The following is a 15,850-nucleotide window of genomic DNA, read 5'->3' on the forward strand; positions in this document are numbered from 1 at the left end:
ATAGCAAAGATATTTAGGAGGAAATAGTAAATGTGAAATATTTTCAGTTATTTCCTACTGAAAGGTAATTTAGGAAGGTGATAGATTTAAAGGTAAAAGTAATCATTTTAGTCAATGGTTTGATAAAGGAAATATTTTTACCTGTAAATAATCCGGAAAATCCATTCTTAGCAACAATGTTCTTCATTATAGCCCACGTTGACATTTGCAAAGGCATAGAAACTGTTAAAATAAAGAAATGATGCTATAATAAATTACCATTTAATTTCTAATACAGATAATACACATAAAAGAGTGTTTATGGCCTTTGTGGTATATCGTTTCACTATAGTAAGAAGAGATCTGTTTACCTAAAGAGCTATTTTAAATCTTATTTTTAATAGTTGGATTCATTAAAAAGAAAAAATCATGAAGGCAATAAGTTTTAAGGTACACAGGACCAGATGCAGTCAAGGAGGAATATACAGAAGACTTCTTCTGAATGGATGATGTCTGTTTCTTAAGCTTGGTGGTATGTATATCCTTTGTACTTTTTTCCACATCTTAACAATCTTTCATAATGAAAACTTCTAAAGATGTACAGAAATCTTCATGGGGTTTCCAAAGCCAAAGTAAAGCCCTGATAACCATTTTTCATGAATTTTTATTGCATACATTAAAAAAAAATTTTTTTCCCCAAAAAGAGGTTTTGAGGAAAACAGTTCATTCCTCTCTAGTGAGGTCCTGCTTTATTAAAACCTTTCTGAATACTAGATGAACCAGTCTTGAAATAAATTAAAGCAGCACTGTCTACTCCAAAGGGAAGATTTTTCCTGTAACTAACAGTAACATCTCACTTATTTGCAATTACTCAAATATCTGGAACACAGTAAAAACTAATTTATATATCTTTTGAAAACAACAAAAACAGATGTTACTGAAGTTCAAACATAAACCTCATGAACAAGCTGTTCATACATAAAGTTTGCTTACCTTCATTTTACACAACGATTACAAACATCTGGCTTAGCCCACAGACTACTAGATGCAACAGGTGAAAAAAGTCGGCCGAGAAGTAGGCATACTACCATGTGAAAACTGTGAAGCTGAAGATTTCAAAGTCGTGGTCTCAGACCACTGAATGTTGGGAAAACACTCCTAAGTGATCCTCACTAGCTTCTGAGAGCTGCATTATGAAACTCTACAGTAATCAATGTGTACAATGATGACAACTCTGTCATGAAGAAAGACTAAAGTGTGTATTATTAAGTATGCCTAAGAAAAGGAAAAATTAGAGAAAGATAGCTTTCAAAAACAGCTTTTTAGAATTTGCCACTTAACGAAGAGGGGCTCATTATCTCAAAATTTCTTTCATATAAAATATCAGATTCTCTACCTATGAAGATAAATGAGGTCTTGTTGATTTACTTAAGAAGCTAAACTATCAATATAAATAGTGTAAGTATAAATATAGTAATTACATACACATTTTTAAACCAAGAACAAAATATTTATGACTGGAATTTAACTTTCTAAAAAAAGTCAATGACAAAAACTTTACAAGTTGGTAACTTATACTTCATGTTTAAATTATTTCACTTAAATTCTGGAAACAACTGGTAAAAGAAAGGAGGCCAAGTAGCTGGGTATTTCTAATCTTATAGAACTCAAGTCCCAGACTGGTCTCTATTTTAATAGCAGGGTGAAATTAATGTAAAAGAGAAAGAACAGAAAGAGTTATCAACTGGAGGTAAGCCACTGCAGAGCTCTAACAGAACCTCGAAAGTATCTCCTGCCTAAAGATCCAACATCAAAGAGCTAATCCTACAGGTGATAAGCAACTTCTTACAGTGTAAGGAAACACCGTGATTATTAAATATTTCAAGCATAGACAACAATAAAATAAACACTCATCTACTCACCATTCAAATTTATCAAATCCTAACAATTGTATGTTTCAGAAACAATCGAAGCCCCATTTCCAGTGGGCTTGCTATACTTTCTATAATAACGACAGACTGGATCTAGTAGAAGCAACTAACAGTACGCTTTTGTTCTAGAAGAAATTAGAGGTTATAAAGAAGTAGATGGGATAATAGGCAGAGAAAACACATCAAAAGAAGGGAAGCTAAAAAATCAACAACAAAATGTGTATGCATACGAATGAAACAAGATGCACTAAGAAAAAAGGTTTCCCAGTAATTGCCTATCCTTCATCCTGGTTTGCCTACATTTATTTGAAAGACTACTTACATAATTTAATCTTCTACATAGCAGGTATGAGACTTAACTCATGGCAGGCAAAATACATAGTCTTTAAGATTTCTTAAATTTTTTGTTTAGGTTTAGAGTATTTTTTTCTGGGTATTCCATTCTGACCGTGTATTAGTTTGAGTTAGATAAAGAGTAAGGTAACAAAGGAAAAAAAAAGTCTTGTTTTCCCTATTTTAGATATTCCTAACTTAGTATCTGGAAAGAAAAAATTTTTCATGGCATCTTAAAAATGTTGTAAATTCTTTACACTTACTTTTCCGACTGTCATACATCCAAAGTTGTGTCTGCTTTTGTGTTTTTACCACATCAAATGGCAAAGTTACAACAGCTGCAAACTAACAAAAAGTAAAACTGATTTAAATATTTTTCCTAAAGTATTTTAATATTCTAATTAGCACATTACTTAATAAGGATAGTAATAAAAATCACAGCTAAACTGAAACATAAAATGAAACCAGAGGTATTTTAAAAGAAGCTCTATTAAAGAAAACAGATATATGTCTTACATATTCCTCCCAAAATTCACGAGTAAGTAAACAGTCTCAGAAAAGTTCCCCTATTCTCCTGAGGTCACACAACTATCAGTGGCAGAGTCAGAATTCCAACCAGACCTCTTTGACTCTGAAACCAGTATTCACATTTTCTGATGCTCCTGTGTGTTCCATTATTCCTTTTCTACATATGAAGGTATAATATTTTAAAGTGGAACTTCTCAAGTATCTAGTAAGCATTTAAAATTTTCCAACAAATGTTTTTAAAATAAATATAATTTAAAATTAAATTTAAATAAAGAAAATGTACTTTTAGTTCTATATACCTTTTCTTTATAGGTTTCAACATATTTATCAAATGTAGCTCACGAGTCACATTTTTTAAAACTTACCTCAAAATGAATCAATTTAACAATTATTTTCATAATGCCCTAATTAAGCAATGAAGGTTTTTTGAAATAATAAATTCCCTGAAGAATGTCTCATAATATTTGATACAACAATCATACAAAGTGAAACCTGGTCTCTATTTTTTGCTTCCCAACTCACATTTGGCCAATATGCTCATAAAATACCCTTTAAAATCATTATATTTATTTCACCTGTCAATGTTAAAAGATTTAGGTTCTTGAAATCAGTTTCAAAGATCTCAGGTAAGATAAAATCAATTATTGTGTCTCCATCTCCACAATCTAACACATACAGTTGTCCCTTAGTATCTGGGGGTATTGGTTACAGATACCCAAATCTGCAGATGCTCAAATCCCTTATATAAAATGGTGCAGTAGAGGCGGCCCTCCATATCTGCGGTTCTGCATCCGTGGATTCAACAGTCAGGAATCGAATTGGTTGACTCTGCAGATGCAGAACCTCTGGATAGGGAGGGCCAACGGGAGTATCAAAGGTAGCAACAATGTGGTATGAGCCTGACACTTTGTAGAATGATATGGTTTAGGCTATTTTGTTTTCTGACAGAAAGCCTGGACATTGTCCCACTGATGTGCTTTTTCTGCTGTTATTTGATAACAGTCAAAAGGCAGCAGTATTTTCTAAATCATTAAAAATTTTTTAAATAAATTTTCTATGTTAGGCAGCAGTAGAAGAATAGAGAACGTTCCTTCATATTACTGGAAAGCTGGGACAACAGCCTATAGCCACTATTCAATGGCTATGGGATATATAGCCATTTTTTTTAAGATGTAAAGCATTAAGTACAGAATTGGCTCTACAATTCCAACTGTTATGAATCTCTAAATATAAATAGTACTTGTTTTTTCTTCATTCGTGCTGGATTAATATATAAATAAAATAAAATCAAGTTACTTTTAATCACCTCACAAATAAGAAAGATAAAAGATTTTGCTGGTATTCTAACTACTTAAATTGCTAAAAAGAATTGCTCTTTTACCTCAATAGTTTTATACCCCACCAGGCTTAATTTGATAAGATCTCAGACCCGGGAATATTCACGTCTAAATTTTGAACACAATCTCAGGGGCTTCCTTAGCCTAGGTTTTCTGACACAGTTACTCCAGTATTTTTCTGCAGGTCTCCATGACCTCACTATGCTCCTTCACTCTTGTTTTCATTTGGTTCCAATATGTCAGCACATCATTCTGTGTCATCACAAATTCATTTTCTAAGTATGTGGGTATAAGAAAGCTCTTTGTGAGCAAGATCATGGTGATGAGAATGTGCATAAAGGAAGTCCACTACACAGCTTTTCATTATGTGGAGGGGTGGCAAAAGGTGAGCTCTCTACTACCCAAAAATGGCCATTTGAGATTTCTCCCTTCTGACTATAACTTTTATTAAAATTCTTTTAAGAGGTACTCAGCCAAAATGTTCCCAAAGAAACAGGAATTAGCAGCAAAGGATGAAATTCCTTCTATTCAATCCGATTATACATATGAGATGACACTCTATAAAATATTAACTAACCAGATCTACTGGCATTTAATGACCAAACTGCCAAATACCTTGTAAAGGATAAAGTACTATTTAAACTCTTACCATTATCACAACTGTAATCTAACAAATCCAAAAGATTCAGAAAAATATAATGTATTTGCATTTTAAAATATTTAATGGCTAGTAATTTATCTTCAAAATAGGGTAGTAAATACTTATAAAAATTTTAAAGCACTGCAGCCCCAAAGTACTATCTCAATAGACATGAAATGCTACATAATATTTTGTTCTATTTTAGTAAGACAATTATCACTATTGTGGAATATTAACAACAAAAGAATAAACTTACAGAACCAGATAATGCCCCTGAAGTAAAGTTGATCATAAACGTCGGTTCACATAAACCAGATTTTGCACACAACCACTTCTTTAAAACTTCATAGTTATACCAGTACATTGCTGTAAAACAGAGAATGAGATGAACACATATTTAGAAATTAAATGTGGACTTTAAATAGTTAAGGAATACTGTATGTTAAAGGGAAGAGAATTCTAGTCTTGACACACCTTGCTTTCTGCTTAGACACATACTAGGTGAGATTTAAAAAAAAAATTCTCAATTATATTCTAGTCGTCTTCTTATAAACAAAAAAACTATGCATCAGTAAAAAGTAGGACTTTAATTTCAAAACCTGACAAGGACAGGAGAGGAAAGGAAAAGTACAGTTCCATCTCATTCATGAACATTGATGTAAAAATCCTAAAAAATAAAAAATAATCAGCAACTGAAGCCAGACTATCTCATAAACGATCACATGCTATGACTAAATTGAGTTATCTGATGAATGCAAAGGCAGTAAACACAATAAGCGCTTTAGATGCCATATACCACATTAACAGAATTGTATGGTCATCTAAAAATGATGGAAAAGCATTTTATAAAATTCAATACACTTTCATTTAAAGCAAATAAATGTCTTAGAAACCTAGGAATAAAAGGGAAATTCTCCAACTTGATAAAGGATATGCGTCAAGAACTTGTAGCAAAAATTATTAATGGTGAAACAACATAACTATTTCCTTTAGAATGAGGAAAATGATAGGGATGCAACACTATCGCTGCTATTCAAAATTGTACTAGGCAGCACAGGAAGCACAGTATTCATAGAAAAAAAGCTGTAACTATTAAAAAATGAAGAAATAAAGTAGTTACAATTTACATATTATTGTCTACATAGAAAACGTAAAAGATAGGCAAATTAGAATCTATAAGAGTTTACAAGTAGCTGAATATAAGCTAACAGACAAGAATTGACAGTAACACTGCAGCAGCCACAAAGATTCAGACAGCTTTTTTTTAAATAGGTCTTTTAAAATAGGCACTGAAAGTTGTGGGTGAGTGGTACCTATAAATGAATGTTAGAAAAAGAGGTTATATATGTAACCTTTATAAAGAAAATTTTAAATCTCTACTAAAAGACTTTAAGAGTTATAAAGAAAAAGGACATTCCTACGGCAAAAACAAAAAAAGGTATCATGAAGATTTTTTTATTACGCACTTTAATTTAGAAGTACCGTACTGTTAGCACAGGGTTAAACAAATTGGCCAGTGAAACACATCCATGCATATATGAAACTTTGATACGACAGGTGACACAACAAATCCCGGCAGTAGGTGTGGTTATTCAATAAATGATGCCCAGATAACTATCCATACGAAGAGGAAATGAATACTTACTTCAGCCGTAATCCCTAATCAATTATGGATAAATAAATGGCCAGTGAAACGTGTCCAGCCTCATTAATGATCAGGGAAATATAAGTTAAAGTGAGATACCATTTTATATTACTAGGTAAACAAAAATTAAGAACTTTTGGCAATAAAAGTGCTGGTGAGGGTTTGAAATGAAGCAGCAGGAAGCTGGTGGTTGTGATCTGCACAATCACTTTAGAAAAGGGTTCGATATTACCACATAAAATTTAAAATGTGTATATTTACATGAACCAGCAAATCTAAAACTGAAGAGATTCTTACACCCATACACGTTAAAAAAAAAATGTTCACAGCACTGTTTTCTCAGACATAAACACGAGTGAAAACAAAACAGTTACACATGAAAACCAAGAATGAATCTTACATTTTTGAGTAAAATAAGTTATAAACCTCAAAAATAGGCAAAAGTCACTAACATTATTTAGCAGTAATACATACATGGTAAAACTACTTTTTAGAAATCAAATAAACGATAAAAATTCAGTGTAAGTGGTTACCACTGAGGATGTAACAGTGGAGGTGGACGTATGTGGTTTCATGATTTTAAAAATTCAATATTCTAATTCATATATTGAAGTGATGACTTCACAGGTGTCCATTTTATTAGTGCACTGCATAATTTATATCTTCATTACTTTTAATGTATCAAATATAATTTAAAAAATGAAAAAGTATTGGTCTAGGAATTTATGATGTTTCTAAAAAGCATAACTGAACACAAAACGTTGAAGAAAAATACTAATGGACAGGGAAAGATGCAGAGATGTGAATGACAGCCCAAGAAAACGAGTAACTCAAAGGGAAAAAGAAAGGAATGTTAATACAAGGGTTCTCAATAATTATTTCTTCCAGGTTTTATATTTTATTTTTTTAAGATATTTATTGGAGTATAATTGCTTTACAATGGTGTGTTAGTTTCTGCTGTATAACAAGGTGAATCAGCTATATGTATACATATATCCCCATAACCCCTCCCCTCTTGCGTCTCTCTCCCACCCTCCCTATCCCACCCGTCTAGGTGGTCACAAAGCACCGAGCTGATCTCCCTGTGCCATGCAGCTGCTTCCCACTAGCTAGCTATTTTACATCTGGTAGTGTATATGTGTCCATGCCACTCTCTCACTTCTTCCCAGCTCACCCTTCCCCCTCCCCGTGTCCTCAAGTCCACTCTCTACTTCTGCATCTTTATTCCTGTCCTGCCCCTAGGTTCTTCAGAACCATTTTTGTTTTAGATTCCATATATGTGTGTTAGCACACAGTATTTGTTTTTCTCTTTCTGACTTACTTTACTCTGTATGACAGACTCTAGGTCCATCCACCTCACTACAAATAACTCAATTTCACTCCTTTTTATGCCTGAATAATATTCCATTGTATTCTATGTATGTGCCACATCTTCTTTATCCACTCATATGTCGATGGACACATAGGTTGCTTCCATGTCCTGGCTATTGTAAATACTGCTGCAATCTTCCAGGTTTTAAATGGAAACCTCTGAGATTCACGAGAGAAATACTGGGTTGGCCACGGGATTTTCCCATGTTACCAAAGACCCAAAAGAACTTTTTGGCCAACCCAACACTACTGAAGTATGCACATTCTACAAGTTGTTATTTTTGCACTTCTTATCATGATTTTTCTCCCTTTGTATAATTCAATGATTAGAACTATCTCAAATCTGATTTATTAACAGTCCCTACAGGACACTCAGTGGGGGAGATTTTTATCTTTAATAACTGAAAAAAGTAGGAGTCAATATAATTCACAGGTGGTCTTAAACATATGTATGTATGTATGTATTTATTGCCACATTGGGTCTTCGTTGCTGCACACATGCTTTTCTCTGGTTGTGGCGAGCGGGGGCTACTCTTTGTTGTAGTGTGCAGGCTTCTCATTGCAGTGGCTTCTCTTGTTGCGGCGCGCAGGCTTCAGTAGTTGTGGCACATGGGCTCAGTAGTTGTCTTGCAGGCTCTAGAGCGCAGGCTTGGTAGTTGTGGCACACGGGCTCAGTTGCTCCGCGGCATGTGGGATCTTCCCGGACCAGGGCTCAAACCCATTTCCCCTGCATTGGCAGGCGGATTCCTAACCACTGCACCACCAGGGAAGTCCCTTAAATGTATTTTATAATATCTTGATTTGTAGTACTTTACTTATCTTACTAATTATGACTTAATTTTAAAGGTACTTTGCATTATCTAACTATGAATACACACCAATTAATGTTTAAAAAGAAATTAAACATAAACACAAAGAGAAAAGAAAGCCAGGCTTGAATTAGAAACTGTTCATTCAATAAATACATATCAAGATCTGAGAGCCCAACACTGAACTAGGAATGTGTGGTCACTAAAGAAGATAACTTACCTTTAGCCTTAAAGGGTTTAAAATTTAGTTGATTTAAAAGTGATATGTAAGGCAAACCTGCAGATAAACCCTACCTGAGAATGGTACATCTCTAAGAACGGTAGGAGCCCAGCCCTTCCAGAGGGAAATCCAACCATCTTCAGACACTTTCTTGCTGACAAACTGATGCAGTTCCTCGTAAGAAAACTTCTTAGATTGCATCTTGGTTCTAATCAATTCCAGTGGACTTATTACAGTTACTGCACCAACTAGTACAAACAAGCAAATACAACAAAAATAAAGCTATGCATTATGAAAACACACATGCAAAAATTAATATTTCATGCATTTTTTTATTTTAAGCTTTTATTCTGAAATGAAGCAAACCTTAAAATCAAATATCTTATGATACCAACCATACTGGCTCAGATTTTTTTCCTTGATAAAGCTATTTCACATACCTTACTCTTTCTGGTTTCAACTCTTTCAAGAGCAGTTCCACAACCCTTATACATCAACCAGGACTACTACAAACCTCACTTCCACTGCACAGAGAAAAATGTCCTTCTGTGCAGAGGCAGATTTCCTTATGATTAAACTCTGAATCTCAAAGTCTATAAGGAAAATGATTAAAGACGTTGGCATTAATTTGACAGCTATTTGTTATCATCCTAAAATCTAGAATCTAAAGTCTAAAATCTCAAATCTAAAATCTCTGTCCAAGATTTGACAGGGATAGGTTGATCCCATCTCATTCTGATAGCAATCACCATACAATATGACTTCTGGAGTACAGATATTAACAAATCAGTACAATGCAAAATATATCTTTACCAATACTCTGTATTTTAAACAAATTCTCTATGAATATCAAAATTTTAAGACAAGCGTTAAGCAGAAATCAGAATGAAAATACAGTAATTTATTACTTACGTCTAGCCACAATTCCAGCAACAATTGGTATGTGGCTTTCACTTTCTCCTAATTTAGATCTCAGAAGAACAGTTAATTGATCATAGCAGGTAAAATAAATAACTGTGGCAGGAACTGCCATCACTCTGTTAGAAACACAAAAAGATTTGTACAACATTGTCAAAGGCTTAAGCATATTCTTATTATTAAATATAAGATAAAATCCTTCTATTTTATATAAGCTGAAAACCACAACAAATCAGCCATGAGATCAATTTTTTTTTTAATTTAAAAAATTATTAGTGTTTAACTTAGGCAACAAAAAGGTATAAAGTAGGTATGTGCTCTCCAAAGGTTTATATTGTAGTTGAGAAGTTAAGTTACAGAGCACCCAGTCAGGTCATAAATAGGAAAAGACAAATGAGGACTTCTCTATCTCCTTGACTTACTCTGTTCCTGGTCTTCCTTCCCAACTACATTACGATAACATGAAAATCACTAAAGTTAAAACTACAAGCACAATTGTAAAATTCTTTTGAACTGTGGACCATATACCATACCTATTTATAACTGAAAATAAATTACAATTAACGTCACTGGAATTATATATACTAGAGTTTTGAGGAAATTCCAATGACTTATTCTTTTAAATGAAAATATTAAGAGGGAGTCATTAATTAAACACAAAGTTGCAGGTACTGTGATGTCATAAATATTAATGCAACAAAAAACCAGTCTGTTTATGGCCTAACCAAGGACATTAACAGACCACACATGGAAATGCCTGATGTTCTACAGTGAAGTGTGACGATGAGAATGTAGGAATAAGACCAACTGCTGCTCTTGGATCTACCGCTAACTTTATAACCTCAGGCACTGTTTAGAATATATGCCTCAAAACTGACTAATTTGCTCTATAAAAAGATAGAAAGAAAGGAGGCAGAGAAAGTCAAGATATTATGGGATTTTTACATCCAGCCTTACTAGCTTGTCGTGTTAATTCATATAATAGCTAGTTAGTAGAGAATTATAATTATCTGGAAAAGGAAAGTATACATAGCACAATACCTCTCATTATTTTAGTAAAATAAACAGTCAAATGAACATTAAATTCTTAATTTCTGAACATGAAAAAAAAAGTTATGCTTGTGCACCAAAGTGAACACAGCAGGCCTAGCTGCTCTAATCTGTATCTTCAGGAGGACCTATCTGCCTGCTTGACCTTTGGTCACCCCCAAGGAATTTAGCCCTTGGAATGTTCCCTGTAACAAGGTTTTTCTGTATGTCTGGAGCACTAAACCAGCTTGTCTAGGTTGGTTTGTGCAAATGATGTGATTTTTGGTAAACATCTGCTTGCTTTTTGGGGCGCTGGAGTTTTGGTAATCACAGCTGGTCACAAACAGAATGTGCCTATGTCATCAGCCTGCAATACAAGCCCTAGACTCAGACTCCAGGGCTGCATGAGACAGAAACACTGCGTGTGCTGCTGCAGCTCAGTGCTGGGAGAAGCAGCACACGCTCTGCAGTGTCACACTGGAGGGCTCAGGGTGCCTTTGCCTGGTCGACTCCTGTTGTGTCCTTTCCCCTTACTGATTCTGCTTCATTTCTTTTGCTGTAATAAACCACAGACATGATTATCACCTTCTTTAGGTCTTGTGAATCCTTCCAGCAAATCATCAAATATGTGGACAGCTGTGAGATTCACAAAAAAATACTCTAGAAAATGAAAAAGCACTAACATTAAAAATGCATGATGTTGTCCAACGAGGCTGATTATAAGGCAAAATAACAACCATCATTTATTAAGAAAAATATTACATTTCAACTTACAAGGTAGGAGGAAGGCCACTCCACAGGGATTTAATGCCCTCATTTCGAATGATTTTCAAGAAGGCATCCTAAAATTATAATAGAAAGAAGTGGTCAAAATATATACCTGAACCTTATATACAAAAAAGTTTGTAGTGATAATTGATTGGTAATTTGCTTCTTTCAAGCACTTATTTCTAAAATAAAAGCTTCTCAGATTTATGTATGCCCATTCTTTAAAAAAACTAAAAAGAATTTTTCTCAACTTTCAAACACAAGTAAAGCATTTCTGGATGATACTTCCTGCTTACAGAATAAAATCTATATTACTCAGCTTGGGATTGTTCTACTTTAGGGCTTAGAAGCAATGTTTTCAAAGATTATTATAAAAAGGAAGAGGACGAATAGCAGAGATTAACTCTCCTGTCCAATTATGAAATCTGAGAAAATATTACTTAAACCCAATATCTGAAATCTCTGGAGAAGAACCAAAAGCAAGTAGAAACTATAGCGAAGCTTACTTTTGAAAGACAAAGTGCAGTGAGTGAGATTTGCAAATTTACAGCTTTTTGCCTGTGGGAGTTGCAAGGAAAAGCACATTTACTTGCTTGAGATGGCAAATATTAGAGTTTAGTCTGGTAGACTAATCAGAAAGTTACAAGGGGAATCGTAGGGAAAAAGCCTGCAGAGGACATAAGCCCCCAAATTTAGAGACAAAATCAGCCACAAAACGTGGCTCACCACTAAATTACGCAACCCCAGGAGAAGACAACAGAGTTCTGGCAGAAACAAACCAAAAAAACCCCAGCAACTAAAGGCTGGGCGGAAATTTCAGCTGCAGCCCACCACAATGGTGCCTGAGTGTGAAAGGCTGAATCCAGCCAAAGTTAACTGCCTTCTAGAACAGAACCAACTCTTCAGAAGAATATAAAAAAATCCACAGTCTTTACAATGCATTCTTCATAATGTTCACTATCCAATCAAAATTCATTAGACATAAAAAGAAACAAGAAAATGTGCCCATACTCAAAGAAAAAGTAGTCAACAGAAACCAACACTGAGATGATTAAGATGATGCAATTAGCAGACAAGCACTCCAAAGCACCTATTATAAACACGTTCAAGAATTTAAAAGATGATGTATGCATAATGAATGGACAAATTTGTAATTTCAGAAAGGAAATAGTTACTATAAAGAAACTGCCAGGGCTTCCCTGGTGGCGCAGTGGTTGAGAGTCTGCCTGCCGATGCAGGGGACGCGGAGTCGCGCCCCGGTCCGGGAAGATCCCACATGCCGCGGAGTGGCTGGGCCCGTGAGCCATGGCCACTGAGCCTGCGCGTCCAGAGCCTGTGCTCCACAATGGGAGAGACCACATCAGTGAGAGGCCTGCGTACCGCAAAAAAAAAAAAAAAAAAAAAGCCAAATGAAAATTCTAAACCTGAAACCAAAAATTCACTAGGTGGGCTTAACAGCAGAAAGGAGATATCAAGGAGTCATTGGAGTTGAAGACAGAACTTATTAAATTTGAAGAAGGAAGAGAAAAAGAATGAAGAAAAATGGGAATTTATTGGCAGTCCAGTGGTTAGGACTCTGCATTTTCACTGCCAAGGGCCCGGTTCAATCCCTGATCAGGGAACTATGATCCAGCAACCTGTGCAGCGTGGCCAAAAAAAGACAATGAAGAAAAATTATCAGGGCCTCAGAGACCTGAGGGGAAATATCAAGTGGTATAACACAGGTTAATGTGGAGTCATAGAGGAAAGGAAACATAATAGAACAGGAAATTACCTGATAAAATGATGACCAAAAACTTCCCCCAATTAGTGAAAGATATCAGAGCCCCAAATCTCAAAAAAAATCCCAACTGAATAAAAACAAACAGGGACTTCTGTGCTGGCGCAGTGGTTAAGAATCTGCCTGCCAATGCTGAGGACATGGGTTCGATCCCTGGTCCAGGAAGATCCCACATGCCACGGAGTAACTAAGCCCGTGTGCCCCAACTACTGAGCCCGCGTGCCATAACTACTGAAGCCCATGCACCTAGAGCACATGCTCCGCAACGAGAAGCCACCACAATGAGAAGCCCATGCACCGCAACAAAGAGTAGCCCCCACTCGCTGCAACTAGAGAAAGCCCACACGCAGCAACGAAGACCTAACACACCCAAAAATAAATAAAATTAAAAATAAATTTTTAAAAAATGCTGTGAATTCAGAGCACGATAAGAAAAAATTATTTAAAAAACCAAACCAAAACATACAAACAAAAAGCAAAATAAAAATGACAAAATACATATACTTCTCATCAGACACATGAAATTTTGGCCAAAAGACAATGTAATGACATATTTAAGGTGCTGAAAAAGAAACTAAGCCAGAATTCTATATGCTGCCAAACACACTTCAAAAATGCTTTATAAAGACATTTCTGTAAGAACAAGAACTTAGAGACTGCACTGCCAAAATACCTTCACTAAAGAAATGCTGTAAAAAGTTCTTCAGGATAAAGGGTCATGATGGCACATTGTAACTACAATCTTCAGAAAGGCAGGAAGTACAAAACTGGTAAATAAGTGGTTACATGTAAAATATGTATTTCTCTCTTTTCTCTTTTTAACTATTTAAAAGACATAAGACTATTTAAATCAAAAATTCTAATTGTGAATTGTGGAATCTGTAAGGTAACAAGATGGACTATCAATGAAGCAATAGCACAAAGGAAGAGGTGGGAGTAAAGGATGTGAAGACTGTAAGGGGTCTGAGATTTCACCCTACTTCCTGGTTAGCTAGTCAGCCTGCCACGGTATCATGAGAGATGGTAAAGACAAAACTCTCTGGGGTGAGACAAAGTTTATTACTTGCGGCAGTAGCAGCAGAGTATCAGCATTTTGATGCCTGTTTCCTGAGCCCCAATTTCCACAGGGCAATGTGAAGAAGGATAGATGACACCCAGACACACAGTGGGACTGCATTACAGGAAAGGAAATCTGACCTTAGGGAATCTAAATCCTTTAGAATAGGAAGTAAGGATGCCATCCCCTTGCTCTAGAGGGAAGCACTGAATCTTCCAAGGTTATTCACTCTACAAACATCCTTGAAAAGATGGTCAGGAACAAAGGGCAGCTAATGCCATGCTCACAAGATATGAAGAAATGTGAAACACTTTTGAAGAACTGTCTCCCTAGAAATGGGAATAGAGAAATCAATGTAATATTATTAAAATTCAAATAATCCAAAAAAAAGGCAAGAAATGAGGGAAAAAGGGAGCAGTTAAGGGAAAAAAAACATACAGAGATAGTAAATTAACACCCAACCACATGAAAAATTATATTAAAGGACTAAATTTCCCAATTAAAAGCCACTATATCAACAGGGCTCCTGTAAAACAACAGACGATCACAGCTAAAAGAACTGCAGAAGTCTCAGATCCTATCTGAAGAGTCTCTAGGGTAAAAAAACAAGGCACAACTATATCACTGTCTTGGAGTAAAAGAATGGAAAAAGAGGCCATATAAACACTAATATGAGAAAGCTGAAAGGTGGCTATATTACATACAGATAAAAGACTTCAAGATAATGAACATTACCGGTGATAAAGAGATTTCACTATAATAAAAATGTATCAGAAAACATATCAAGTGAATGTTCCTAATGAGGTCCAAAACCCATGAAGCAAACCTGACAGAACTAAAAAAGAAAACAGACAAATCCTCAATCATAACTAAAGTTTATTATATCCTCTATCAGAGAATGACAGAATAATTTTAAAAATCTGTAAGAATTCAGAAGATCTCTAAATGAAGCATCAGCCACCCTGACCTAATGGTTTATAGAACACTATACCCAACAACTACAGAATACAGGTTTGAAAGTGCACTAAAAATAGTCACCAATGGGCTTCCCTGGTGGCGCAGTGGTTGAGAGTCCGCCTGCCGATGCAGGGGACACGGGTTCGTGCCCCGGTCTGGGAAGATCCCACATGCCGCGGAGCGGCTGGGCCCGTGAGCCATGGCCGCTGAGCCTGCGTGTCCGAAGCCTGTGCTCCGCAACGGGAGAGGCCCGCGTACCACAAAAAAAAAAAAAAAAAAAAGTCACCAAGACAGATCATACGTAGGTTCATTACACAAGACTCAATAAATTTCAAAAGTCTGAAAACTTACAGAGTATGTTCCTTTGACCACATTGGAATTAAATTAGAAATCAGGAATAAGATATCTAGAAAAAAATCCAATATTGGGAAATTGAATATTGGACTTCTAAATAATCCATGGCAAAAAAAATTACAAAGGAAATTAGAAATCCATGGCAAAAAAAATTACAAAGGAAATTAGAAAATATTTCAACTGATTGATAATGG

General features: G+C 35.4%; 1 protein-coding gene across 3 annotated transcripts in view; it reads right to left on the bottom strand.

Moving 5' to 3' along the window:
- Nucleotides 1-15,850, bottom strand: part of SLC25A40 (solute carrier family 25 member 40) — a 55,735-nt gene that overhangs the window by 1,803 nt on the left and 38,082 nt on the right. For all 3 annotated transcript variants that reach the window (XM_082846384.1, XM_082846383.1, XM_082846382.1), the window contains exons 5-10: nucleotides 11,515-11,582; nucleotides 9,706-9,830; nucleotides 8,868-9,041; nucleotides 5,005-5,114; nucleotides 2,507-2,588; nucleotides 142-222 (exon numbers count right to left, since the gene is read on the bottom strand). In XM_082846384.1, coding sequence (XP_082702510.1) covers nucleotides 142-222; nucleotides 2,507-2,588; nucleotides 5,005-5,114; nucleotides 8,868-9,041; nucleotides 9,706-9,830; nucleotides 11,515-11,582 — 640 coding nt within the window. The remainder of the gene's footprint in view (nucleotides 1-141; nucleotides 223-2,506; nucleotides 2,589-5,004; nucleotides 5,115-8,867; nucleotides 9,042-9,705; nucleotides 9,831-11,514; nucleotides 11,583-15,850) is intronic.

Source organism: Leucopleurus acutus, assembly GCF_964270905.1.
Source record: "Leucopleurus acutus genome assembly, chromosome: 9".
In the NCBI taxonomy this organism is placed as follows: domain Eukaryota; kingdom Metazoa; phylum Chordata; class Mammalia; order Artiodactyla; family Delphinidae; genus Leucopleurus; species Leucopleurus acutus.